Here is a 27,681-nt window from a genome sequence, read left to right as displayed (position 1 = left end):
GGGGATGGGGATCTTAACTTGCATGAGTTAATGGAACATGCAGTGTTCAGGAACCCTTGACCCCACACAGGTAAATCATTCAAAAACATTTATTCGACCTCTGCTATATGCCAGACACTGTGTTCAGCCCCGGGCAGACGGTGGTGAATGAAAGGAATGTATACAATCTTTGTCGTTGAAGAGAATTCATTTCACACATGTATACCTACTATGCGCTGAGCCTGCAGACAGTGGAGCACATCGCAGACCAAGTCCCAGTCCCAAAGAAGCAGCCTTCAATCCATGCATTGCCAGCAGGTCTCTGGGTCCGTGCCAAGAATAAGCAAATTTCCCTTCTAAGAAAAACCCAAGTGTCCTTCCTGTTAGGAGAACAGCCTGGCTCAGCCAGTTAGCGGGAAAAGGACCGGGACGTTGACGTCAGGCACCCTGTCTGCGCTTCCTGCTACATGCAGTGTGGCTGCTGGAGCTGGGTGTTTCTCTTTCATTTCTTTTTATTTGCTTTAACCTTGACCCCTGTCTGTGGTGAATACTTATATCTTGCAGTACCGTCTCCCCTTTATGGCCAGGATTGCATTATACCGCTTCTCCTGCTATTGCTGATGCAGAAGAGGACACTAGGGTCCCTATTCATTAGGTCCTTTGTTCCCTGGGAGAATGACCTGGAGGGTTTTCCAGATTATAGCCGGTCCTTGCCTAGCCTAAGAGACTCCGCAGCGGGGAGGGGTCACTCCCCAGATCGCAGCAGCCTACCCTTCGCTGGGCACCTGCTGCCTGGTCGGCATTGGCCGTGATAGTACCAGCAAGGCAGCTTCGGCTGGTGTTAAAACCACTGTTGGACCCGAAGGAAGTGCGCCAGCCTGCTACACCCCTGGGTGGTGAGATGATTGTTTTTATGGTAGTGTGTTTGCCTGAATTTTCGAAGTTGTCTTCAAGGAGCCTGCCTCTCCCTAAGTTGTTGTTTTAATTATAAGCATGTCAGTGTCTAGACAGGAAGTCTCTTCTTTGTCACTGACATGTTGGGTTTCTGGAACTCTTCTAGGAAAGTTTGAGACCTCCTGACCCTTGGGCACTTATGAAGCAGATTTATGCCGGGACAGTCTCGGACTAGGGCAGACCTAACGTTCTGCAACCTTCTTTGGCAGTCACGCTGCCAGTTCTGGCTTCTAGGGTCCTATCAGTGGTGTCTTGTTTTCTGAGAAGTTTGAACTGTTTTTTCCTCAGTGGGAGAGTAATATTTATTTCTTGTGGAAATTGGAATATAGAAAAAAATATAAAGAATAAATTAAAAATTAGTTGCAAACTCAGTACGTGTGTGTGTGTGGGTGTGTGTGTGTGTGTGTAAAATCAAAATTTGAGGGAGAACAGATTCTGGCCCCAGCGATCATGGGATGGCTAATATTTAATGAGTGTTTATATGCTAGGCAGTTCTTTGCATGGATTTACTCATTTAATCCTCAAAACAATTTCATGTAGTAGGTAGTATTGTTTTCGCCAGTTGATAGAGGAGGAAACTGGAGCCCAGTAAGTTAGGTAACTGGCCCCAGGGTACTGAGCTAGGATGGGGACCCAGGTAGCCGTCCCTGAGTCTTTGTTCTCAGCCACTGCACCACAGTGGCCTTTGTCCTGCAGCATATCACTTCCTTCTGTGGCTGCACCAGGAGCACTCGGGCCAGCGATAGAGAGGTTGCTGGGAGACCCCCGGCTCTGCTTTCTGAGCCACATGTTCACTGACCTGGATGAAAACTTCAGCCCTCGGGACTGGGTCTCATGTCTGGAAGCAGCTTCCCATCTAGCCTTGACAGGAGATTGCCTCTCCTCTTCTTTTTTCCTGCTCCCAGCAGAGGTTGGAACAAAGGACCCAGGACCCGTGATGCCCACGCCTTTGGCACTGTGCACGCAGAAGGACTCGATTTCTGCTCTTCTGGGAGCCGTGGCCCCATCAGGCCTGGTCCAGAGCATCACCGGCAGTGACTTTTGTTACAGGAGACAACTCCGTCCTCTGCACAAAGCCCTTGCTCGACCCTGGCGCTGGATGCCAGCCCTTTATATAACAAGTGGTCCCTGCCCACAGCCCCTGCTTTCATTTTTATTTATTTATTTACTTATTTCTTATTCCTCACTCAAGGATATGCTTATAGAGAGAGGGGAAGTGGGGGAGAGAGATAGAGAGAACATCCATTGCTTGCCCTTTGTACGTGCCCCAACCAGGTACGGAACCTACACCCTAGGTCTGCTCCCTGCCTGGGAGCCAAACCTGCAACCTTTCCATACATGGGACGGCGCTCCAGCCAACTGAGCCACACCATCCAGGGCCCACAGCCCCTCCTTTTAGACAGTCAGTGAACTTATTTGGGTCCCCTGTAAAGCGGAGCACAGAGGAGCCAGGGATTTGCCGGGGCCACTGTGTGAAGTCATCGCACCAGTTGCTCCATCCTGAGACAGGGAAGTCCTCACAGCCAGAAGGGAAGCCAGCATGTGTGACCCAGCTGGCTGAGTGCCACCTCTGGCCTTGGAAGCATATTACAGTTCCCTCCTGAAGGGGAAAATGGCCTGCAACCTCATCTCTGCCTCTGTTTCCACAGTTGTACTCAGGAACTGATTCAGCCTGTCAGAAATGTGTTCATTCATTCATTCATTCATTCATTCAGTATCTGTCGAGGACTACTCCGGTCCCAGAGACTAGAGATGCAGCCTCCAACGGATCAACCTTACCCTTAAGAGGAGCAAGGCACAGGGAGGGAGCTTTTTCTTTCTTTTTTGTTAATCATCGCCCAAGGATATTTTTCCCATTGATTTTTTTTTTTTAGAGTGTAAGGGAGGGGGAGAGACAGAGAGAGAAACATCAATGTGAGAGGGACATCGATTGATTGCCTCCCGTACCTGCCCCAACCAAGGCCATGGATCAAGCCTGCAATGCACATACATGCCCTATACCAGAATCGAACCTGTGGCCCTTTAGTCCGTGGGCCAGTGCTCTAACCACTGAGCCAAACCGGCTAGCATGGGAGCTTTTTCTTTTGTTTCCTGAGGAGGACAGGGAGCTGAGCCTGGGAAGGTATCAGATCTACCCAGTGGGCCCCTGAAGCCCAGGTATGGCTGGGATTGGAGGCTTGTTTCTCCAGGTCACTCCATAATTTCCAGATCCCTGGCATACCCAGAGATCTTGGTTGTGCCTGCAGCAGGTGTTTTAAAGGCAGAATGGGGGGATGCTCCCTGCTCCCCACCCCTATGGTCTTCACAGCTTCCTCCCTTCCCTGAAGACCACCGTAAAAATGCTGTCTTATAGCTGGAGGGTTTGCTTGCTCTGTCCCTGGCTTTCCCTCTCACATCAAATCCTATCTGGAAACTGAACTGTCATTGTGCCTGTGACTGCAGTTGCTCAGTTGGTCCTGAATCCAGCAGAGGTTTATAAAGCAGAGCTAGTTCCAGTGTCTGCTGAGCACTGAGCACCCTTCTCAGCACGCTGAGCGCTCATGTCATCCTCACCACAATTCTGTCTCCTCCTCTTCACATTGCAAGGCCACAGAGGTGGAAACTTGCCCCAGACCACACAGCGGGTGAGTGGCCGAGCCCCCTAGAACCCAGGATGGTCATCCTCAGTGCGCTCTGCCCCTCTGCTGCATCGAGGAGTAAAACAGCCTTTTAGAGGGTGCTGGCCTCGGAGCACTTTCTTGGCTTTTCTGTCAAATTGCTCAAAATCTGTCTCCTGGTTCCTCAGGAAGACACTTGTCTGCTGGACATAATTGTAATGCCCTGTTTGGGAATGAGTAGGGAGCACCCTTCTGGCCTCCATTAACTACAAAAAGCCAGAGTAGTTGTTTCTTTAAAATGAAAAAGCTGACCCAGGCAGAGTTAGAGTGATCCTTTACTATAGAAAGTATTCCAGTACAGCCCTGGCTGGTGTGGCTCACCCAGTTGGTCGGGTGCCATCCTGTGCACTGAAAGATTGCTGATTCAGTTCCCGGTCAGGGCACATACCTGGGTTGTGGGCCCAATCCGCAGTAGGGGGCATGCAGGAGACAGCAGATGGATGTTTCTTTCTCCCCCCCTCCCTTCGTCTCTCTCTAAAAATCAATAAAAATGTAAAATAAAAGTATACCAGTACAGTACAGACTCTTCAACTTCAGTTCTATCATTGGAAGAAAACTAAGTCCTGTTGATCATATAGCCCCTTAGTGAGCAGGCTCTGGAATTGAATGAATTCATAGCATGAGCAAAGGGGAAGATGAAGACCAGAGTATTTGTGGAGAGCGGGCAGTTAGGTGGGGAGGGGCTGCAACTGGCCTGACCTCTCGTCCTCGGGAATTCTCACACCCAAATAGATATACTCCTTATGGAGAGACTGGGATTTCAGGGATCCTCGTGATTCTATTAGAGATTTATTACTTACGGTTTAGAAAGCTCTGGACTTCTGGAGCCATTTATTTATTCACTAAAAAAACAAAAACCAAAAAAACCCCACGCAGCTCTTTAAGTATCAACTTTATGCCAGATGCTGTGCTAGGTGAAGGGGCTCTGTAATGTTCTACAAGGCAGATGTGGTCCCACCCTCACGGCGCACACAGCCAGACTTCTCTTTTTATTTTATCGCTGGATAATGGCGGCACCTCCACCTTTCTGAGCTTCTGGTTAATGTGGAAAACACTGCCAGCCTCCCGGGGTGGTTGTTACCACAATGAACAGAGTGTACTTGTGTAGGGCATAACAAACAAGTCCTCTGAGGCTTCCCCTCCCCGGGGGCTGCCTGGGGTTTCAGATGCCTGCAGGGCTGCGGTGGGGCCAGGCCTGCAGCCCTGCCCTCTGGAGCTCACGTCCTGGTGCGGGGATTCTCTGCCTCTTGCTAACCAGCAGTGTGACCTGGGAAAGGCTTTGGACCCCACACTCCCCTTTACCTCCTTCTCTGAACCTTGGAAACACCACCAGGAGGGTGAAAGTCGAGGTCACAGTACAGGGGAAGGAGGCTAGAGCCACTGTAGCATCCACTCTGGGTGTCCTGCAGAGCCTGGCCTGTAGCTTTGCCTGTTTTTAAAAGCATTGTGTGTTTTTAGGAAAGAAGAATAGGCAGCTGTTGCTTTAAAAGCTGGTTCTCTTGGGCCTCGTCTCTGAGCCTAGGTTTAGCTCCTGATTGGGCAGCAGGTAGCCCTGAATAAGTCCATCAATGGGCACCTTGCCAGCATGTTGGGGGATTACCTATAGAAGCAGCCTGTCTGCTGGAGAGCTGAGCCTGGGCGTCAGAAATGGGGCAACACTGACTTTTTATAGAGTCCTGTGCTGCGTACCATTGTAAGAGTTTTCTAAATGCAGGGCAAATATGGGTGATGGTTAGGGCTGGGTAATGCATTCATTGGGCTTCCTTATAACATTTTCTCTCTTTTTCTTTTGCTGTATTTAAAATTTTCCAACATAAAGCCTTTTTTTGTTTGTCTCGTTTAAGCAGTTCAAAGCATTGTTTCTCTTGGCCCTAATTCAGAAAAGTTAGGAATACTGTTTGGTCTGAAAAAGGCTTGATCGCTAGGATAGTAGGCGGAAAAAGAAAAGCCGGTCTTTAGAGTGGTCAATTCAGAGAGACAGAGAGTAGAATGGTGGTTGCCAGGGTGGGGGAGGGCGAAGGGAGGGATTGTTTCATGGGTATACGGTTTCGGTTTTGCCAGATGAAAAGAGCTCTGGAGATTGATTGCACAACAGTGTAAATGTACTTAATGCCACTGAACTATATAGTTAAAAATGGTTAAAAGCCAGTCTATGCATATCCCTCCTCAGCTTGCTGGATGGACAGTGCCTTGCCACCATGGCCTAGTGTGTGGTCAGGAGTTTAGGTCCACTAGTTGTGTGACCTGCCAAGAATCGCCCGGGCTCTCTGTGCACCAGCCGCTGGGCGCGATGCGAGCAGTGGTTCAGCTGGGTGAACAGAGGGTCTGAAAAGGCGTCATTTGCAGGTTTCACCATCACTACCAGCCACCAACACATGGGGCTCCCAGGAGTGTGCCTGGGCTTCCAGATCCAGGGTGAGTGCTTTAATAGGGTTAGGATTTTTTTTAATCTTAAAAGTATGTTGATAGGGCCCTGGCTGGGTGGCTCAGTTGGTTGGAGCATCCTCCCATGCACCAAAAGGTTATGGGTTCGGTTCTCAGTCCGGGCACATTCCTAGGTTGCAGGTTCAATCCCAGGTCTGAGTGTGTAGGGGAGGCATCCGATCGATATTTCTCACACCAATGTTTCTCTCTCTCTCCCTTCCTCTCTCTCTAAAAATCAATTTAAAAAGCATATCCTCCAGTGAGGATTTTAAAAAATGTTGATAGGGCTCTGACTGTTCAAATGTGGGGCCATGTGAACATCCAAAAAGAAAACTGTAGATGGAATGATACAATTGTTAAAAAAAATTTTTTTCAACCTCAGTGTAATTTATTCAGGAAATTACGGATCATCTGTGGATGTCAAACCACTGTAGGTTTTTGGAAAACAGGATATTCATAGAATCTCAAGGTGACACCTCACAGATTGCTTATTAATTTCACAAGAAAATGGTACCTTTAAAATGGAGAGATCACCAAACCATCAAACATAGCATCACTATTGCTGGGACAAACTGGCATTATGTAATTCCTGATGTGATCCAGTAAGAAGCACAAACATCAAAACCTCACCTCTATAGTTTTTCTTGCCCAAACTGTTTGATCATGAGGAAGCAATCAGACAGTCCAGAAGGTCAGTCTTTAGTCTTTTTTTTTTTTTTTTTTTTACAAGACAGCTGGCCTGGATTCATCCAAAGAATCAGTGTCATGAAAAACAAAGAGAGAATGGGACTAAAGAGACATAACAGGCACCTTATGTGAGCCTTGATGAATCCCGTATCTTAAAAAAAACAAAAAAACATTTTTCAGGACCCTTGCAGAAAGTCAGATATGGATTGAATATTAGAAAATGTTATTGCATTAATGCTGATGTTCTTAGGATTACTAATAGCATTATGATTATGTATGAAAATGACCTCGGGATAGATGCTGAAGTGTCGAGGGGGTCATGTCACATTTGCAATTTAACTAGAAATGATCGAGCAGAGCCAATAGTTACATAAACACTTGCACACGTGTGCGCATACACACACACACACACACACACACACCCCAAACATGGGTCAGGCAATTAGTGAATCTGGGTGAAGGGTCATCTCAATTCATTCATCTTTTCTGTGGACTTGAAAATTTTTCAAATAATCGAACAACTTGAAGAGAATCCGTGGCTCTTGTCTGACTTGGAAAGACTCGGACCTCTGTCCCCCATGCCTCCCGGGAGACTTGCCTGAAAACTTCCAGGCATCTGTTGTCTGTGTCATTTGTCTTGTCGATAAAGAGCAGGCAGCTGAGTGGCGGGGCTTGGTGGTGGCAGCGCTGAGGACAAAGGACTGGCCCCACTCACGGTCATGGGAGGAGGGGAGGAAATGTCTGCCAGGCACGTGCAACACCAGGAAACTCATAAAATCTTTTCTGGCTGTGAAATGTTTTGTGCTGGAGAATAGTTGCCAAGCGGGGGGTGGCTGGCCAGGGGCTGTGAGGTCGCTCCTAAGTGTGGAGCTGAGTTCTCCGAGCGTTTTCTCTGAGTCTCTGGGGATCTGAACAGGACCCACCTGGGAGGATCCAGTGTGTGTCCAGCACAGAGCACAGTGCCCGGCCTGGCATAGGGCTCCATGCAGCAATGTGTGCGGGGCACTAAGCTCATCCCATTTTGCCTGGCCATCCTTTCTCCACCTGGGGCACATTCCTAGGTGGGAAATGAGGGCCTTTGGAGTTTAGTGCCAGTACGTTCAGAGCCAGCCCCCTGAGGATTCAGACCCCCCTCTGCCTGGCTCTGGCCTGTAGCATGGTGGGTCCCCAAGAAGCAGCAGGTGAAGTCAGACTCCTCGGTAACCATGGCGCCTTCCATTTCAGGGTAATCCTCTTGGGCCTGGTGGCTGGGGAGCAAGCAGAGCTCTGAAAAGGTTGAAAAGCACCAAAGGCAGGGGGGAAACTAATCTGATTGAGCACATCTGCCAGTCGGAATAGATCGCTGGCTGCCAGCGATGCCATGAAAGGGTCTTAGTGCCACCCCTAGCACAGCGCACGTTTCTGCCAAGACTATGACCTTCCCCGTGCCACCTTCTGCTCCTGGGAAGAAAAGAGCTCCAGTTCAGTACAAGGTTCAGGAAAACCTTGACAATTTTGCAAAAAACATATATATTGTTTCTTTTTAAATATCACAAAGACTACATGAGCGTAGAAAAAAGGTAGGGAATACAGATCATCAGAGATCATCAGAGGACAATTCAAATGGCCTAAAATGTCACTATCCAGAGACAACTATTCCTTTTCTCAATGAATATTCATTGGGCACCTTTTATGTGCCAGGGACTGTGCTGGGACCTGGGGGCACAGCAGCAAATGGGCGGGACGTGGTTCCTCTCCTCCTGGGGTTCAGACCTGCTGTCCAGGAATATTAATACTCAATATTAAACAAGCAATCTGAGTGTGAGAAGTGCCCTGGTGAGACATCCAGTGGCCTCTGAACTGAGCTCTGGAGGTCACATGGTAAGGTGTAACCTGCTCGGGGGGGAAACACTCCCCGCTGGAGGAGGGTCAGAGTTCCATGTGGCTGGATCCTGTGCCTGAGAATGGAGGGCATGGGGTTCAGCCAGGCCCCACCCCAGGATTTCAGCTGTACCAGAGGCTCTCTTCCCCCTTGGGCAGCGTTGACCTTGGCCTTCGCTTACCTGAGTTGCCCCTGCGTGTACGACAAGGGGAGGTGAGTGTTAGATAGATAGGCTCTGGAAGGAGATGGGGCTGGGGGCGTAGGCTGTTGGGAACAGTCAGCAGTTGGCTCCGCTCCTCGCCATGCTGTATATACATTTCCACCCTCTCAGCTCCTCCTGTCAAAGACCAGGTTCATGTCATGCCACCTTCGTCCACTTGTGAGTGTTGTCAGGATCGCCGAGAATATGGGCACACGGGCTTTCCAGAGTCAGTGTTTCGTTTCTGTGACATCTCTTGAGCCTTCCTGAGGACTGTGTCGTATCTGCTGTAGGGCAGCCTGGGGTGGTTGCCTCCTGATCTCCCCTGGGAAGCAGGAAAGCCTGATGAGAACTGGGTCATGAGCGCTGGCGGTCGTGCACAGGTGTGTGGCCACATTGTCGTCTGTTCCCTTCATCGGCACAGACACGTGCTCTGAGCACAGCTGCCTCCTCTGACACTCTCTCAGCAGCTGCCTTGCACCCAGTGGGGTGGGACTTGGAAGCCACACATGACACAGGGTCACCATCTGATGTGGGATTGGGCAGTACAAGGCACTGGTCAAGAAAGGTTTCCAAGGGGCAGTGACTCAAGGTGGGGAACAGGGTGAGGTTAGCTGAGTGAAGTGGGGAAGGAGAAGGGCCCTCTAGACAGAGGGGCTGTGTAGACAAAGCTTGCAGGCAAGGAGAGCAACGGTGCCTTCAGAGGATTGCAGTGACAGCCCCAGCCAGCTGTGCGCGGTTTCCCCAGAGTGAGGGGTGTAAGGCTGGGAGGTCCCCAGCGGCCCCACCTGCAGGGCCTCCCACAGTGGAGGCTGCCACTTCCCACCCACGGCCCCGGCACCTTTACCCTCAGTGAGCCCGACCCCCAGCTGCCGCCAGCTGCTTCTCTGTCCTGAGGATGACCGCCAAGGGTTGGCGTGTCGGTGCCTTGGTTCCCTTGACCAAGGCTCTTGTTCTATGTTGTTTCTCAGAATTCCTCACAGGGATAGGCTCCCGTAGTCCACAGCGGTGACACGCTTGATAAAGTACCCTTTGGGGTTTTCTTCCCTTTCCCGTCTTCTCCCACCCACCAGTCTTTCCTAGGCTCACCCCTCAAGCACTCTGTTTTAGGGACGACCCAAATTAAAAACCCACTGATGCAGCTTACAGTCAAAACTGAGGATAATAGGGAGCTGTTGAAGGGCTTTTCCACATCTGTGGGGGACAGATTTGCAGGGTCATTCTGACTGCGACCTGAGCCTCTGAGCAGTCCTGGGGTGAATTAGTCATGACCAGATGGGAGAGCCCACTTCGTTCCTCGGGCCCTCGCCGTTGTTGCTGACTGCTGTGGGAGGCCGCCTGTGTTCCTCAGGCTGGTCTGAACATTTGGTGTGCATTTTGTAATTGTATCTGACAAAAGCCTTATGAGGTCTAGGTTCCATTTTATAGATGACAGAACTGAGGCTCAGAGAGGGTGGCATACCTGTGCATGATCACACAGCTGGAAGTGATGGCTTGGGGATTCGAGCTGGGTGTGACAGATCCAGTGTAGACTCTCATACTCCCTCAGCAGCGGGCCTTTTGGCTTTCTGTACTCCCTGCCAAGACCTTCCAGGCACGTTAAGGTGGACCTTTACTGAATTCCTGGATGCAGGCGACTGCTGTCTCTCAGTAACCTCTGTCTGCTTCTCCCACAGGTAAATTCGAGGACAGGGAAGACCACGTACCCAAGTTGGAGCAGATAAACAGCACGAGGATCCTGAGCAGCCAGAACTTCACCCTCAGCAAGAAGGAGCTCCTGAGCACGGAGCTGCTGCTCCTGGAGGCCTTCAGCTGGAACCTCTGCCTGCCCACGCCCGCCCACTTCCTAGACTACTACCTCCTGGCCTCCGTCAGCCAGAAGGACCAGCACTGCCACAGCTGGCCCACCACCTGCCCCCGAAAGACCAAAGAGTGCCTCAAGGAATACGCCCACTACTTCCTAGAGGTCACCCTGCAAGGTGGGGCCTGGTGTCAGGACCTGTCACCCCTTCCCCACCCACCCAGGGGCCAGGACTGGGTGGCACCAAGAGGCATGTGTGCCCATCCAGGGAGTCCTTACTGACTGGAGCCCATCCACCCAAATCACTCCCACTTTGCAAGGGATAAACAAAAAAGAAACAAGGATCCACCCAGTGTGTTTGTTACCAATCATGTGTAAAAGAGAAATAGCTGCTTAGTACGGGCCACTGGTATTCTACAAACTTAACTGGTCACCTGGTAATGTTTCTTATGGTAACCTGCAACTTGCAGATGATCTAAATAGGACAGATTTGCAGGTAGGTCAGTCTGAAAGAGCTGTCATCTCACAGATGGGTGGGGGAGGTGGTTATGTTACATCTGCTTTAGTGGTTAAGTTACCCTGTTTAGGGACTTCTGTTTGAATCTCCCTTCCCAGTGTCTTAAAAATCTAGATGTTAGGTAAAATACCAGGTCAGAAATACAGTTCGTACAACCACCCAGTACCCCACCACAACCCAAAATTGGTCATGTGGCACCTTATTTTAGTGCTTTGCATACATTATCTCATTTGAACCTCCCAACAAGTCCACATAAAGTCTCAAGATATCTTAGTGGAACAATTAGCATTTCTCAGATCGTTTCACAGGGTCTACATAGATGAAAGCATCACATTGTTCACCTTATTTACATGTACAATTTGTATTTGTTCATCTCACTTCAGTTAGGCCAATTTGAGTGAAATCAAACGGCTCTAGTCATTCATTCGTCTATTCATTTATTTGACAAATTTTTATTGAGTGCCTACTGTGGTCCAGACTTTGTTGCTGTTAACAGGTAGCCTTTGAAATGGCATATCATTCACCCTTAATAACCAAAGAAAGGACAAATATCTTGTAGCCCATCAGCAAACACCTTGCAGAAGCCATTGATCATGTTTTGAAAATCACTGCTTTAGGCTGACATAAGAAATCCTAGACTGAGAGCCAGAGTGTTTAAGATTTTCATGGTGGTCCCTCTTTTTCATCATGAGCTTGGGGGGATAGGGGGACGCAGCAACAAACAGCCTTGAACCTAATCATTTATCTACCGATTCTAGGGGGCACAAGGCAGGCAGGGCACCGGGTCTCCAGGCGAGGCTTTGTGATGCTGACTGCCTCTGATTCTCTTTCAGATCATATTTTCTACAAATTCCAGCCTTCCGTGGTCGCTGCCGCCTGCGTTGGGGCCTCTAGAATTTGCCTTCAGCTTTCTCCCTACTGGACCAGAGACCTGCAGAGGATCTCAAACTACTCCCTGGAACATCTCAGCACATGCATCGAAATCCTGCTGGTGTAAGTTCCCCTCCAAGCCTTCCATGGTTCTGAAATATTGAGGTTCCACTTGTCTTGATGTCCAATTCAGGCGATTTCCTGAAGTCTGAGCCTTATGGTGGGTTCCCCAGCTAGTGTCTCACGTAACATGGACCATGGTGCCTCCTGATAGAATTGAAGTTTGGGGAGTTGGTCCTTCTTATTTTGGGTTGTATCAGTCATTCTTATGGATGATCACATTGAGGGACTATCATTGTAAGTTGCTTTCTCCAATGTGGCTACAAAGTAGAGTGGCTTAACATAAGAAGCCACAGCCTTCTTGCAGGGATCCCTGGGAATCTCGGGGAGAAAACGTTCAGTGTGTCAGAGAAGATGCTTAAAGGCATCATAGACCCAACACCTTCTTGCAGGGATCCCTGGGAATCTCGGGGAGAAAACGTTCAGTGTGTCAGAGAAGATGCTTAAAGGCATCATAGACCCAACACCATGAAACTGACATCAGAGGTGGAAGAGCTCAGTGGTGACCTCAGGGAAGAAGACAGGACAGAAAGATCCTACCTGGCTGTACACAGTCCCTTTTCCTCTTGACAGGTGGCAGCATCTCCTAGATGCTCTGCCCCACTGAACATGTGGCTGGGTCCCTAAAGAGTCACCTCTTGGCCTCCTGATGTGGAAGGCAAAGCTGGAGGCAGTGAGCACAGACTGGGCAAGGTCCAGCAGGAACAGCACACAGATCCCACCTAGCAAGGCAGATAGAGGTGCTCTTAGCTGTCTGCTTTTAACCTCTGAGTCTCACCCCGGTCCTTCCCTTTCAGAGCTTATGACAATGTCCTCAAGGATGCCGTCGCAGTCAAGAGCCAGGCCTTGGCGATGGTGCCCGGCACATCCCCAGCCCCCACCCAAATGCTGTTTCAGCCACCTGCCTACCCCACCCTTGGCCAGCCGACACCTGTGGCCCTGGCACAGTTCCAGACCCCCGTGCAGGACTTGTGTTTAGCCTATCGGGACTCACTGCAGGCCCATTGTTCGGGGAGCCTGCTCTCAGGGGGCACTGGCTCATCTCTCCACTCCCCGTACCCCTCCCTCCAGCCCCTGGACGTGTGCCCTGTGCCCCTCCCCACGTCCCTCAGCATGCAGATGGCCCTCTCAGCTGAGCCCAGGCACTGCCTTGCCACCACCTACAGAAGCAGCTACTTCAGTGGGAGCCACACATTCCCCACGGGCTGTTTCGACAGATAAGGCCCCGTTGGGCCACCCAGGAAGGCCTTGGAGACCCAGGCAGAGGAAGAAGACACTAACGAGGGGAACTCAGCAGAGCACGGCGACTGGGAGGCCATCTCCGCAGAGCCTCAGCCCTGGACTAGAGAGGGTCTGTGCTCTTTTTAAATAAAACGGACCCAGAGCAAAACAGTCAATGAGATACCTCACCCAAGAGCATTCCCCTGAAAAACATCTTCCACATGTGCCTGGGGTGCAAGGGGATGGCTCCACAGCCGTCCCCTGGAGCAGGGGCCCAGAGAATCAAGAAACTCCTGGAAAGAGGCCAGGAGTCTGGGAGCTGGATGCAGACACGGGTCCACGAGCGTGTCTGGTGTTTAGCATTGAAGACTCCTTTGTTCTCTGCCGATGGCAGCTACGCCACCGAAGAAGGGCAGCCTGACGCGTTCTCAGGACCCCAGCGGGTGCTTCTGTCCCCCTGGCCCCATGCAGGGGCCTGTGTGTGTGTGACGCCTGGGCGTCTGCCTTCTGAGGCACGGTGCTCGGCTCTCTTGCCTCTAATGTCGAACCTAAAACCTTACTCACCCTTTTAGACATTTCACATGCTGCTGCTTCCCGAAGTGACCTAGCTTTCTGTTCAGCAAGAAGTCTTGTTTACACACTGTATCAGGGATTTTGTGATACTTGAAAATTCCTTAGGAGGAAATGGATGTTGACTACCACCACTGCCGGTCCCACGCGCGGGCCGTTGCCTTGACCCCTGCTTGTGACCGACCTGTGGGTGATGGCAGAGCTCCCTTTTCAAAAGCATATGGTTGGGGAGAGCCACTTGCCAGTCTCTCGGTTCCAGGAGATTCCACACCTCGGATGCTGAGTTCACCTGTAGAACTTATATAACCACCCAGAGGCAAAAGGTTGAAAGGTAGAAAAAGGTTTAAAACCAACATCCCCACCTCCCTCTACCTGCTTCTAGTACATGAGGTTAAACCAGCCTCGGCTTTGAGTTTGGCTAATAGCAAAGGGTAATAACGTGGAATGTGTGCTTAATGCCAGCTGGATTTGGGGAGTGGGGGTGCGTATGACACCACCAGACCAAAGGCCAGTGTTGGGGTATCTGCAGCAAGGGGCGCTCAGGACCACTCTGGTGGCATGTGCAATATGTTTTTATTCTGACTCGCGGCTTGTGCTCAGCATGGGTTTTTGTTTGTTTGTTTGGGGTCAGGGGGCGTGTTGTTCACCCAATAGAACTGGGAGGTGCAAAGAAGCACGGAAACATTTGTTTGTTTGTTTTTTAAGAAGAAACCATGTTGGTTTTATTACTCACTTGCCCGTCCAGGAGACTGGCAGGTGGCTACCGGGACAGTGGCGTGCTGCTGAGTCGGGTCCGAAGGTAATGTTCTGAGCAGGACAAAGCCTCCACGTGCAAACGGAGTAAGAAGAGACTAGACGTGGGTCTGGTGCTGCCACTTTGTCACACTCGCATGGGAAGCTGCACGTTCGTTTGTTTTTCTCTTTTCCTTTGGCCAACCTATTTATGTGCGACTGGTTTGGATTCCAAGTTATTGTGTTTGTTTTCTGTGGCTGGGGGCTTGTGAGGGGGCCCCCGGAAAAAGGTGTCCCGCAATAAACATGTCACCTGCCCTAGGTCTCTGAGTTCTGTTCCTAGTCTTTCAGCCAGCTGTACCTGACTCCCTTCCACACACACGCACACACACACACACACACACGCACACGTGTCATTCATGCTGAGCTTGTGGGGGATGGGCAACAGCAGAACTGGCTGCTATGGAGCTGGGCCTGGCCCTCTGGGTTGGAGCTGGGCCTCCCTGGGGACTTGGGCAGCCGAAGTGAGTAAGGCTTGACATCCCAGCTCTTCCACTGAATCGAGGTTCTCCAGAGGAACAGAATTCATTATATATATAGCAAGTGGGATTTATTTTAAGGAATTGGCTCAACCTTGCAAATGCCTGGGTTCGTCAGAGTCAAGGTTGTGCTTCGTCACGTCCTCCTGGTTCCAAGTCCATCTGTCCAAAGCCACCTGTTCTCACATCTGAATTCTCTTCTCTTTTGTCTTGGTGATTCTCAGAAGGGCTCATTTTTGCTCCCCACGGGACATGTGGCAATGTCTAGAGATATTTTTGGTTGTCACAGTTGGGGGAGGGATGTGGTTGGCATTTAGCAAGTAGCAGCCAGGGATGCTATTCAACGTCTTACAATGCACAGGAAAGCCTCCACAGTAAAGAATTATCTGGCCCAAAATGACTATAATGCCAAGGTTAAGAGACCTCAACTCACATGTCACCTCCCAAAGAGGTCTCTTGTAATACCCCCTAATTACACTATCATTTTATTTTCTAAACAGCTTTTAAAAGCTTCTGAAATGATCTTGTTAATTTGTGTACTTGATTTGATGATGTGTCCTTAGCTATCTCCCCCCAGTAGGATATACAGAATATCATTGCCTGGTGATGGTGGCACTAATAGCAACTGGCATTACTGAGCATTTACTGTGTATAAAGCACCATACTAAGGACTTTGCGGGCATTTCCTATAATCATCCTAGTAACCCTACAAGGTTGGAACTTTATTAGCTGTGTTTTACAGATTGGAAAATGGGGCAAGGAGAGGTTATTTGCCTAAGGACAGCAGCGGTGAAGGAAGGAGCCATAATTCAAGCCCAGGCCGTCTGGAGCTGCCCTGCCACCCCATGGTGCCTTGGGTTTTGAATGAGTGAAGGACTCCATAGCCATCCTGCTCACCTGGTGGGAAGACATGACAGAATAATGGATATGGGTTCATAAAAGAGCTGCCTGGCGTTAGTGCTCCTGGTTTACAGAGTGGCCGGTGCCCTCTCAGAGTGTGCTCACCAGCAGAAGTACAGAAACAGAGCTGCTTGCATGTCTGCCTCAGGCTAGCGTGATCTACAGCTCAATCCGTCTGCCCCCAATAAGCTCTGACCTGGGAGGGTTCTCTGAGCCCCATCTGGGAAGGTAGAGATCTGGAACCAGCTTGAGGCTCCCCTAGAGCATCCCCTGGGAAACACCTCCCCTCTAGGTTGGCTCTGGGAACCTCTGGCACCAAGTACCTGGAAAGAACCTCACAAGCCCTCATTTCCTCATTCTCTGTTCTGCAGGGAAGACCTTGTGACTTGAATTTCAGCACAAAGGCCATAGCATTTGACAGGAGTCTCAAGTCCAAATGCCCACCAGGACCAGACAGGTAACATAAGTGAATCCAGCTGGTGGTGGGGACTGTTGAAACCAGTGTCCAGCTAGCAGCTACGGCTTCTACTCAGCTCTGGCAAGTAAGACCTTTCAGGGATGTTAAGCTCTGTGTTGCTGAACCTTCAGATTTACAGAAAAACTGGAAATCTCTATACTTTGTAGGAAATCGACTAATTTTTCAGTTAATTTAAAAATTAAAAATCATTTTAACACAAGAGAAGACTAATATAACGCATTGTAGATTAGAGTGGTTCTTGGGCTGGGCGCTTGCAGCATCTAGTACTACTAGACAAGAACATTGGGCCTGAGAAATGGAAGGTCTGAGCTTGTCTGCTCTTAGCTAGATGACCTTGAGAAATGCCACCTTCTCCACTCTGAACCTGTCTCATTTGTCAGGAAGGTTACCAGCCTTCACTTCAGGTTTATGGTAAGAAAGCATGGAATATACGATATCATTATTCAACAGTGAGTTCTATGAGGAATATTGTGAATAAATAGGCTCCTCCCTTTGGGGGCTCAGGTGAACCTCTGAGTTTTACAGGAAGGGCTCAAGTGGTCAGGCTTCTGCTGGGCCAGCTCTGACCCAGCCCCTGCCCTTGCCAGAGACACAACAGACAGGATGTACAGGGAGCCAGGCCACCTGCTACTCCATAGCTATGTGGACCTGGGCAGGTAATTTCCCTTTTCTAGGCCTCAGTTTTTCTACCTGCAAATTGGAAGGGTTGGGACTGGAACAGACTCTAAGGTCGTGCCTGGCTAGGAAGCACTTCATAGTGATAACAGTGATAGCTCCCTGGTCTTTGTACCTAAAGAGTTTGGTTCAGCATGTCTAGGGTAGGACTTGGGCTATCCTTTTAACAGGATCCCCAGGAGATGCACATGCACAACCAGGTTTGGACAGTTCTCCCTGCTCTAAAAGCTCTGACCTATGTGTGCTCATCCTTCCACAGAACCAACCAAGAAGGGCCCTTAATAGCTGTTTACTGAGCACTTACTATGTTCCAGACCCTATACTTGACACTTCCTTCGTGCTCTCTTACTCCCCCTACTCTTAATTTGTCCTCACAACACCACCATGAGCTAGTTAACACCATTTTCCAGATGTGGATGCTGAGGTTCAGGGAGGCTCAAGGTCTCACCGTGGGCAAGTGATGGGAGTAAGTTTCACACTTAGATATGCCTGACAGAGGAGCCACGTGGCCTCCAGTGCTTCGTCACCCCTAGATGAGCCGTACACACCTGCACCAAGGTCCAGTCACTCAGGATTTCACTGCGTGGCCCCCTTACCCCGCCTTCCCCTGCGCACACTCACGTCTTACTGTCCGTGGACAGCAGGCGGGTGGTGGAGTGCCACCTGGTGGTGGTCTGTAAAGAAGCTTTGGGAAGCTCCCGTTTCACTAGATGAGCTTGTCAGGAGGGATGTGGTTGCCCCTGCAGAGTGGAAGAGATGCATCCCAAGGTCAGGGTGAAGGTCATGAAGAACCTGGGTAAAGGGCACCTGAACTGAGTGGGGAGTCACTACAGAGCCTTGAACAGCACAGCAAAATGATGAAGCTCCTCTAATTGTGGAAGCCGCTAGCATGGATTTTTACGCTTTATCGTTGCAACTCTTCTGTGACCCAAGGGAAGGTCTGATTGGTCCATTTTTCACATGGATAAGATAGGACTCTGAGCAACCCAGCGGCTTGCCCACGTGCCTCACAAGTTTATGGAAGAGGCGTTCCTAAGCCTTTCATCCCAAGCTTGAGAACGGTGGTGGTGATAATGGAGGTGATGGTGGTCTCGGTGGCAGCAGCTACTATTTAGTGAGTTTGTAGCATGACAACTCTATTAGGTAAGTAGCTGTTATCCCCATTTACAGGTGAGGAAACAGGCTTAAAGAAATGGATGAACTTACCCAAAGCTTCTGGGTGGTAGAAGAGGAATTCGAACCCTAGCAGTGTGACTCCAGAGTCGAACCTCTTAACCACTGTCCCGTCTACTGACTGAGGAAGCCTCTCTGCCAAGATGTGAGCAAAGTGGACAATTTAGCTCACCTTACTCCATTTCGCCTCATGAGCTGGACTGAGAAACTAGCCTCCATCGGCCAGTGATACCCAACCGCTCATAGCTCTCAGAGACTCACTCTCTGCTGTGTGACCTCAGGTGAATTTCTTTCCCTCTCTGAGCCTCAGTTGCTTATCTGTGAAATAGAGTTTAAACTATTTCACAGCTCTGAGGTCCTGCTATTCCATGAGTCTGAATCTATAACAACACCAATTTAAGAATTTCTTTCCTTCCAATAATTTGAATTTATTTTTGAATCCATTTCCAAAGTAAAAACAATCTCTCTCTCTCTCTCTTTCTCTCTCTCTCTCTCTCTCTCAATTTTTAGCCCAATTATGGTTAACTCACTGTTATTTACAGACTTGTTATCCGAGGTCATTATGAGTAATTATTCAGTCTGGAGGGGAAACAGCAACACTGCTAGTTTAATTTAATGCTTACCTAGTTCACTTAATTAGCAATAAGTCTTGGCAAAATGATGGAATTCAGGGGTCTTGGCTTGGTGGGTGGGGGAGGCTGAGTGCTGTTCTTGGCAAGATAAACGAGCTTCAGGGCAGACTGAGGGAGGAGGCGAGGAGTGAACTGCCAGTGGGGTAGGCAGTGCCCTCTGTCCAGGCCGAGGTTGGCCCCCTGGAGTAAAATGCTGTAGATTACACAGGCTGCAGGGGCCTTAGGTCAGGTAGCACTTACGAAGCACCTGCTGTGTGCACAGACCCTTATTTCTTGTGCCCCATGTGTGGGACTTGTATATTCAAGGTAATTTAGATAATTCACCTCTTACAGTTAGTACAATAGTTCCTTATACGCAGTTTCACTTTCCGAAGTTTTGGTTAGCCCGTGGTCAACCGAGGTCAGAAAATAATGAATGAAAAATTCCAGGAATAAACAATTCATGTTTTAAATTGCGGGCCATCTGAGCAGCACGATGAGATCTGGCGCATCCCGCTGGCTGCCGTGGACGTGACTCTCCCCCCGCCCGGCACCTGGCCCTGCAGGCGCCCCGCTGCTCATGTGCCAGCGTAGCCGGCAGGAGCCATCCTGGTCATCAGGTTGTCCCGGCATCGCAGCGCCTGTGTTCAAGTCATCTTTATTTTACTCCAAAATGGAGCCAAAGTTCAAGAATACTGGTGCTGGCAATGTGGACACGCGTCAGAGAAGCTGCAAGCGCTTGTTATGTATTGTCGGTCACCTCATCTGTCACGTCGGGGGCGTAATGTCATCTCACATTATCACCAGAAAGGTCAGTCCAGTCCACAAGGAGATATTTTGAGAGAGGGAAAGAGCCCCTATTCACCTAACTTGTATCACAGTATATTGTTACAATTGTCCTATTTTATTAGTATTAATCTCTTAGTATGCCTAATTTATAAGTTAAACTTTATGTACAGGAAAAAGCGATGTATTTAGGTTCGGTGTTATCGGCGGTTTCAGGCATCCGCTGGGGGTCTTGGGACGTATTCCGGCAGATAAGGAGGGGCGACTGTAATTCTCCCCTTGTCAGTAGCCTTGCAGTAATTGGCATTGGTCAGGGGAGAGTTTCCCACTCGATGCTACTGTAACTTGACATCTCTCTCACCGTTTTCACAGAGGGAGGTCTCGGGCTCAGGGCTTAGGGCAGGCAACAGAATCGAGCTTGAAGCCAACATTGTTCACTTTCAACTTTTTTAATAGTTTTCTTTATGGCAAATGATGTTGGCTTTTCATGTTTAGAAGTGATGTAAAGTTTTCACTGTAGTAAAAATAAGTGAATTGTTGTACAGAAAAATATGGGCTAAAAAGAGGTCAAGGTGGTACCCAGATGTGGCAACTCTCCCAGGGGATGGGAGAGGAAAAAAGTCCCATTCAGTGCTCTGGGTTAGGGATTATCTTGCCGAGGGGGCCAGCAGGCCTCCCTTTCCCACTCCCAAGCCCTGGGCAGACGTAGTAACCAAGCAGGGATGTCTGCTAAATCTGAATGCTGCCTCAGAATCCTTCCTGACTCAGTGCTCCAGGAACCTACCAGGGAATCAGAGTGACCCTCTGACCACCTTTGCCAGCCACAGCCTCTCTCTGTTTCTCCCAGGCCCCCCTGCCCAAATATTATTCCAAACCATCACACCCAGTCTCTTCCTGCCACTCTCATTGCCCCTTTGCCACCTCATGGGCTATCATTTTTCCTCAGTCCTTCATTGACCCTCCTGGCTCCCCTTTGTGCCAGTAGGTAAACTGAGGCCCAAAGGAACAACTCCATAGGAAATTAGCGGCAGAGCCAGGGACATGCTGAAACACCTTCCCAGCTAAGCCCCACTTGTCCGTCCAATGTCTGTGCAGCCTGGGAGCCCAGCAGCAGGGGGCCTTTCAGGGAAATGACATTCCTACTCACCACCACCCCCACACCAATTCTGATATGCTTGTCCTGTGGCCCATCCCAGAGTCAGTGTGTCACCCCTCCCAGATGACATTTGTCCCTTTAAAGGATGATCTTCACCCACACAGTGGGGGTGGCAAAGTGGGGTGTGGGGTCCACAGAAGTGAGCCCACAGAAGTGTGCCCACTGTGCTTCTTGAGCACCACCTTTGGCTTCTTGCAGGGCCTCAGGAGAACTCAGTCCACACGCAAGGTTCCCTCTGCCATGACACAGATCCACAGGGATCTTGGGACCAAGGTTTAGCCTATGAAACCATCCTCACCCAGCCAGAAACTGCCCCCACGACACCAGAAAACAAAGACAAAAAGGTTCTGTAGTGAGCAGAATGTCTACTATTGAATCAGCTTTATTGGTGGCTCTGTAGCCCCCCAGGAGCCCCGCCTGCTTGCTCAGGCCAGCCTCTTGCTCACACGCTCATAGGTCACGCCTCCAATGGTGGAGATCTGAAAGAAGCAACAGAACAGAGGAAGTCAATGCAGGGACCCCAAGGTGACCATGGGGCACAGCTGATGGAAGACCAGCCTCCAATCCCAGCCCTGAGTAGAAATGAATCAGTTGCACCACTTCTCTGGGCCTCAGTTTCCCAATTTGTTGCACAAATCACTGCACAGACTCAATGTAGCGAAAGTGCTAAGCAGTGATGACTCTGCATGATAACATTCCACCTGTCTGTACATTTCAGTTCACCAGGCCAGGCACTGCCCTTGTATTACCCCACTGAATCCTCCCAACAACACTATGAGGTTGTCCCCATTGTACACATGAAAAAACCGAAGTTTAGAGGAGTCATGTAACCCCTCTGAGGTCAAGAGGCCACACTCAACCTCTGCACCATTTGGTACTTATGGGACTCCAGAGTCACAAATCCTAGCTCCGTCATAAAAGCTACGTCCCCTCCAGCTAATCACTTATCTTCCCCATGCCTCAGTCTCCTCACCTGTAAAATGGAAATAAAAATCCCTGCCTTCCACGGTTATTGTGAAGATCAAATGAGAGCACAGGGCCTGGCACCCAGGACATTCTTATAAAGCCAGCTGCCCAGAGGCCCACCTCTCAGGGGCCATGGCTGGGGGCAGAAAAACACTCCAGTCCACCCTGGATCCAGCAAAACACTCACCTCCACCAGCTTGCCATCCACAATCTCCGAAGTCTGGTGATAGTTGGGGAAATCCACCACCACCTTCCCGCCCTCCATCTGCACGGTGGCCTGGAAAGGAAGCATAACACTGAGTGTGAGTCGGCAGCAGCCCCCAAATGCAGGCCAGCCCCTCAGGGATGCAGGGGCCTGCCTGCGGCCCCAGCAATCCTTTCTAGGAATTAATATGCCTAGTAGGTACACAGTTACATAAACTAAAGATGCAGATCACCTGCACAACTAACTCAACCTTGCTGTGCCTCAGTTGTGCATCACTATACATACTTCATAGAGTTACTGTGAGGAGTAAGTGATCCACTAGGACATGCGAAGTGCTTAGAACAGCGCCAGGCACATGGTGAGCCTCCTTGTTCACCACGGGGTTAGTTGTGATCATCATTAAGATGATGATGATGTCATCCAAGGGTGTTTATTGCAGATTGTGACTGTGAACAACCTAAGTATCCAACCTAGGTTACCCACCGGTAAATAAATACCTATGGGTGAGGGAGTGTTAATAAATAACAGCATTTCCATACTATAGGCTACCGTTAAAAAGAGTAAGACAAGTCAATATGTGGACATGGGAAGACGTCAGGAGAGATGGTTAAATTTTTAAAAGACCCAAGTGGCAGAATATAGATATTATGACTACTCATTCCCTGCATTGGCAGCTTGAAGAACAAAGTACTCATGGTCATGGCTGGGGGCTCTGGAGGGGACCCAGAATGGGTAGAAGACCTGAGGGACCAGTCTGGGTAGGATGGGAACAAACAGCCACCTTTCACTTCTTTGCTACCTCAAACTGCAGTTTCAAACCCAGATGAGTCTGATTCTAGGGCCTGGGCTGTTAATCTCTAGGCTGCCCTGGGCGGCGGCATAAACAGTGGGCATGCCCTCTGGAGCCAGGCTGCCTGGGTGTGAAAGCCTGTCCCTGCTGTGTGATCCCAGCAAGCTACTTAATCCCATGGCTCAGACCAACTCCCCCATCCGTAAATCGGGGTAATAATTGTAGCGACCTCATAGGATTAACTGCAGTAACGTGTGAAGTGTTCAGCAAGTATCGCATCTATTAAGCTCGTCAAATGTTAACAATTTTTATTATCATCATTGTATTATTTATTATTGATGGTAGCATTAAAACCCAGGAGTGGTTAAATTGCCAAGGAACTCAAGCTCTGACTGCTGCAGGCTAGACTAGAGAAAGACAGGTCAGGTTGGGGAGCAGCCTCAGGGGACAGATTGGAGACCCAGAAGTTAGGCAGAGGCCTGGGGAAAGAGGGAAGGGTGGCCAGTGGCCTCTCACCTTGAACTTCTTGCCCCCCATGGTCTCCATGTCGCACTCCTTGCCAATGGTGAATTTGTTGGTCATGGAGTGACCACTGGGGTAGTGTTGGGACCAGGTGAAGTTCTGCCCGTCCTGCTGGACCTCTGTGACAATCTTAAAGTTCCGGCCTTTTTCAATTGCATCGCTGGGGAGCCCTGGCCCAGGGGGACAAGCAAAGAGCCATGTAAGAGCTGCTTACAACCTGTGGCTTTGGGAAGGAGCTCCCCTCCACTGCGGCAGGCTACTCTGATGGTTAAAAGCACACATTTCAGTTCTACCATGAGCCATGGAGCTTGGGCAAGTACCTCTCCAAGCCTCAGTTGTTTCCATCCACAAAATAGGGATCATAAGGCACATTTCACAAAGCTGGTGCAAGGATTAAAGCATGTGTCTTTTAAAGCTCCTGCCATACATTTGACACTCAATAAATAACAGCTGTTCTTCTGATAGTAACATAAATATAAGAGAAACTTGCCAGGTTCACAAAGTTCTAGAATGAAGGGGACTTTCAAGACTGTCTCCTACGGCTCTTATTTCACAGATTAGGAAATGAAGACCCACTGCAGGAAAGGGGCCTCCCAGCATCTCAGTGGAGATCCTGGGCAGCACCAGGTCTAGAACTGAGACTGGATCCCTGCTAATTCCACACTAGACTGTTGCAGGGGAGGCCAAGTCACCGTTCCTTCAGGACCATTAGCAATAATTGACTCAGAAGGGCTTTCGCCTCCCTAAGGCCCCAGGGCTCACGAGACTGCTCTTGGGGCCTCTCTGCCACCAGGGTGAGGGCACCGATGCCTGGAGCTGTCCTCCAACTCCTGACCGTTGCACAGCCTCAGACTTAGATAGAGCATCACGATTTCTGCAGGATTGTCAAGTTCACCAACTCATTGGTTCTCGACAACCAGCGTTGCAAATCCAGCAGTGAGAGGTGTGGAGTCTTTGATCTCTCTGCCCATAGAGTCTAACACAGTAAGAGGCCTTTGTTTGTTGAATGACTGAATGAAGAAGTAGCTTATCAAACCTAGTCTCAATGCTAACTCCTTGGTCACCTCTTACAAGGCAGGGTGTGGTGACATCACTCAGCATCTCATCATAAGGCCCTGGATCCTAATATCCTCCGCCAGAGATTTCCAGTGACCTTGGGCAAGAGCTGAGGTGCCCCATCAGTAACATCCAGTTGGCCCTTGCATATTGTACATGTTCAATCAATGTGTGAATGAATATGCCAATCAACTCTCTACTTCACCAATTTCTAGCTGTGTGACCTTGGACTAGTGACTCAACTTCTCTGGACCTCAAGTTTTCTATCAGTAAAACTGGAGATACTAATATTTCAAGTGTTTTAAAGACAAACAGTCTTTGTGGGTCCTATTAGCCCGAGAGCCTGGGACAGAGTAGTGCTCAACAAATGAGGGAGGGCCCAGCGGGGCATGGCGAAGCGGCTGAGCATCAACCTAGGATCCAGGAGATCAGGGCTCGATTCCCAGTCAGGGCACATGCCCGGGCTGCGGGCTGCAGCCAATCGATGACTCTCATCATTGATGTTTCTATCTCTCTCTCCCTCTCCCTTCCTCTCTCTGAAGTCAATAAAGATATATTTAAAAATAATAATAATAAATGAGGGAGGGAATGAATGACTAAATGAAGTCCTGTCCCACTTTAGCACATGAATTCGAGTTCCCAGCCCAGGGCAGATTGCTACAGCCCAGCCCAGCCCAGCCCAGGGAAGGTGTACCTAGGGCCCCACTCACCAAGACGCTTCATGAACTCGTCATAATTCTTCTCGCTCTCAATCTCGTACCTGCCGTTGAAGGCCATGCTGCGGGAGATCTGGAGGCCGGGAGCAAGGAGAGGAGGAAGGTCCGTGGTGCTGAGGGGCTGGTGCCCCAGCTTATAAACCCTCCCAGATGCCCAGGCTCAACCCCTAAGTCACCCCACGTCTCCCTCCTGCCCGAGGAGGAAGTGTTTGATGTTTTATGATGTGGGCAAGGCCTGGAGGAGCAGAGCCCCGAGGTTATTCACCCAGGGGCGCGCTGGCTGCAGTCCCATTGCCGTTCCCGACAGGGCCAGAGTCAGCACTGCTCGGGCTTGAGGTGTCCTCCGCTCTGCCCATCCCTCCCTCCATCCGTCCATACCCTGCCCTCCTTCCATGCTCAGCGCCCCTCAGTTATTCTTTCACCTTCCTCGACCAAAGTGCAGGGAGCACCTCCCGCATAGGCCAACATTGAGGAAACGCTGATTGAAACATGGACCCTTCCCAAGAGAGCTTCTGGTCTGGTCCAGAGACAGGGCACACGCCTGCAAAAACTCCCTTGACACAGGATGCCATGGGTCCTGAGGGAAGTGCAGATGTGTGGTCTGGGGCATGGGGAAGGAACAACCATGTCCAGGTGGCTGGTGCATCTTTGTGTAGAAGGCACTGATACAGGCCTTGAAGGAGCACTAGGATTTGGATGTTAGAACAAGCAGTAGGATTAAAGGAGGCTAAGAACATAGGAGAACAACATTCCAGGATAAGGGAACAGTGTGACAAAGGTGGAAGGGGCCTGGATGGAAGGAAACAATGAGTTTGGCTACAGCAAAGAACACTTGAATAGATATAAGAAGGGTGCAGAGAATGCAAGCAGCGAAAAGCACCAGCTCATGGACCCAGGGAGCCAAACTGGGCAAGGGGTACCAGGGTGCTTGAAGACCCACTATGTGAGAGGCACTGGCTAGGAGCTTCATGAACTCTACTTTGTTCGAGCTTCACAGCTGGGAGGGCTAGGAGTTAGACCCCCGACTTCTGGTTCCTGTTCTGCCTTCTGGCACCAGTTCACACGTGGGGACTCCAATCTCCTCAGTGATAACTCCCATCCTGCCTGTCTCATGGTACTGTCCTCTGGACCCAGCAGATTGAGGATGCAAAGTCTGAAGCACTCTGTGAAGGCTCTCATCCTTCTTATTAATTAAGAACATTTTGCAAGTCCATCCCTTTTTCCAGAGTCAGCTCTTCATGAATCCCCATCATTTCTATCCAAAGCAGAATTCACCACAGTTGGTAACCCCCAGAGCTGGGACTCAGTGGTTCCTAAACTGATGAAAACAACTTTGCCACATTTTGCCAGTCTTCAGTCTCCAATCTTGGAATTTCCTATGCCAGCCAGGGGTCTTATCTTAAAAACACACACACAAAAAAAAACATACACACATTAAACCATCCCATACACACACACGCCATCATCATCATCATCATCATCATCATGGATTTTCTGATGCTAGATTATATAAATTAAAATTTCATAATTCTAGAATTGTGCACCTGAAACCTGTATAATTTTTTTAACCTGTATAATTGAGTATCACCTCAATAAATTAAATAAAAAGGGAAAAATAAAAATTAAAAATTTTTTATAATTCAGAGCAACTGACAGTCCTGGCAGAGATAGCCCTTGATAATAGTTTGGTATCTGTCCTAAACTTTTTTTTTTTTTTTCAAAAAGTCATCATTTATTTCTTGACCAGTCACGGCACTCTTGGTTCTTTATGTTATACTTATTTATTTATTTATTATTATTATTTGGTTTTTTACTTTTTAAATTTATCTTTATTGTTGAGAGTATTACAGGTATACCATTTCCCCCCCCCCCAAATTGATCCCCTCCACTTCCCTTCCATCCCCTTCCCAGGCCTTCACCCCCTTATTAACTGTGTCCATGGGTTATACATATAACTTCTTTGGTTAATCTCTTCCCACCCTCCACCCCCCTTCCCTCTTTCCTCTGAAATATGATCGTCTGTTACATGTGTCAATGTCTCTGGATCTATTTAGTTCATCAGATTCTTTTGTTCATTAGCTTCTTGTTAAAGAAGACCCTTCAACATTTCCTGTAGTGCTGGTCTGGTGGTGATGAACTCCTTTAGCTTTTCCTTGTCTGAGAAGCTCTTTATCTGACCTTCAATTCTAAATGATAGCTTTGCTGGGTAGAGCAATCTTGGTTGTAGTTCCATGTTTTTCATCACTTTGAATATTTCTTGCCACTCCCTTCTGGCCTGCAAGGTTTCTGTTGAGAAATCAGCTGACAGTCATACGGGTGCTCCCTTGTAGGTAACTAATTGCTTTTCTCTTGCTGCTTTTAAGATTCTCTCTTTGTCTTTAAGCTTTGGCATTTTAATGATGATGTGTGTTGCTGTGGGCCTCTTTGGGTTCCTCTTGTTTGGGACCCTGTGTGCTTCCTGGACTTGTAAGTCGATTTCTTTCCCCAGGTAGGGGAAGTTTTCTGTAATTATTTTT

At 49.3% G+C, this 27,681-nt stretch overlaps 2 protein-coding genes across 2 annotated transcripts in view; one reads left to right on the top strand and one right to left on the bottom strand.

Annotated features, from left to right (window-relative positions):
• Positions 1 to 14,915, top strand: part of CCNJL (cyclin J like) — a 40,623-nt gene extending 25,708 nt beyond the window's left edge. Inside the window, exons 3-5 of the mRNA XM_016214016.2 lie at positions 10,438 to 10,740; positions 11,913 to 12,072; positions 12,867 to 14,915. Coding sequence (XP_016069502.1) covers positions 10,438 to 10,740; positions 11,913 to 12,072; positions 12,867 to 13,290 — 887 coding nt within the window. The 3' untranslated portion in view covers positions 13,291 to 14,915. The remainder of the gene's footprint in view (positions 1 to 10,437; positions 10,741 to 11,912; positions 12,073 to 12,866) is intronic.
• A 6,420-nt stretch (positions 14,916 to 21,335) lies between these two features.
• Positions 21,336 to 25,235, bottom strand: FABP6 (fatty acid binding protein 6). Its single transcript, XM_016213993.2, has 4 exons — positions 25,160 to 25,235; positions 23,388 to 23,563; positions 22,064 to 22,153; positions 21,336 to 21,389 (listed from the first exon to the last, which is right to left on the bottom strand). Exons 1-4 carry the CDS (start codon positions 25,224 to 25,226, stop codon positions 21,336 to 21,338), a joined length of 387 nt encoding a protein of 128 aa, XP_016069479.1. The 5' UTR covers positions 25,227 to 25,235.
• Positions 25,236 to 27,681: the final 2,446 nt, after the last annotated feature.

The sequence above is a fragment of the Miniopterus natalensis genome, chromosome 4, assembly GCF_054644295.1.
Source record: "Miniopterus natalensis isolate mMinNat1 chromosome 4, mMinNat1.hap1, whole genome shotgun sequence".
Lineage (NCBI taxonomy): Eukaryota > Metazoa > Chordata > Mammalia > Chiroptera > Miniopteridae > Miniopterus > Miniopterus natalensis.
Note: the sequence above shows the minus strand (reverse complement) of the source record. Positions and strands in the feature narration are given on the sequence as shown.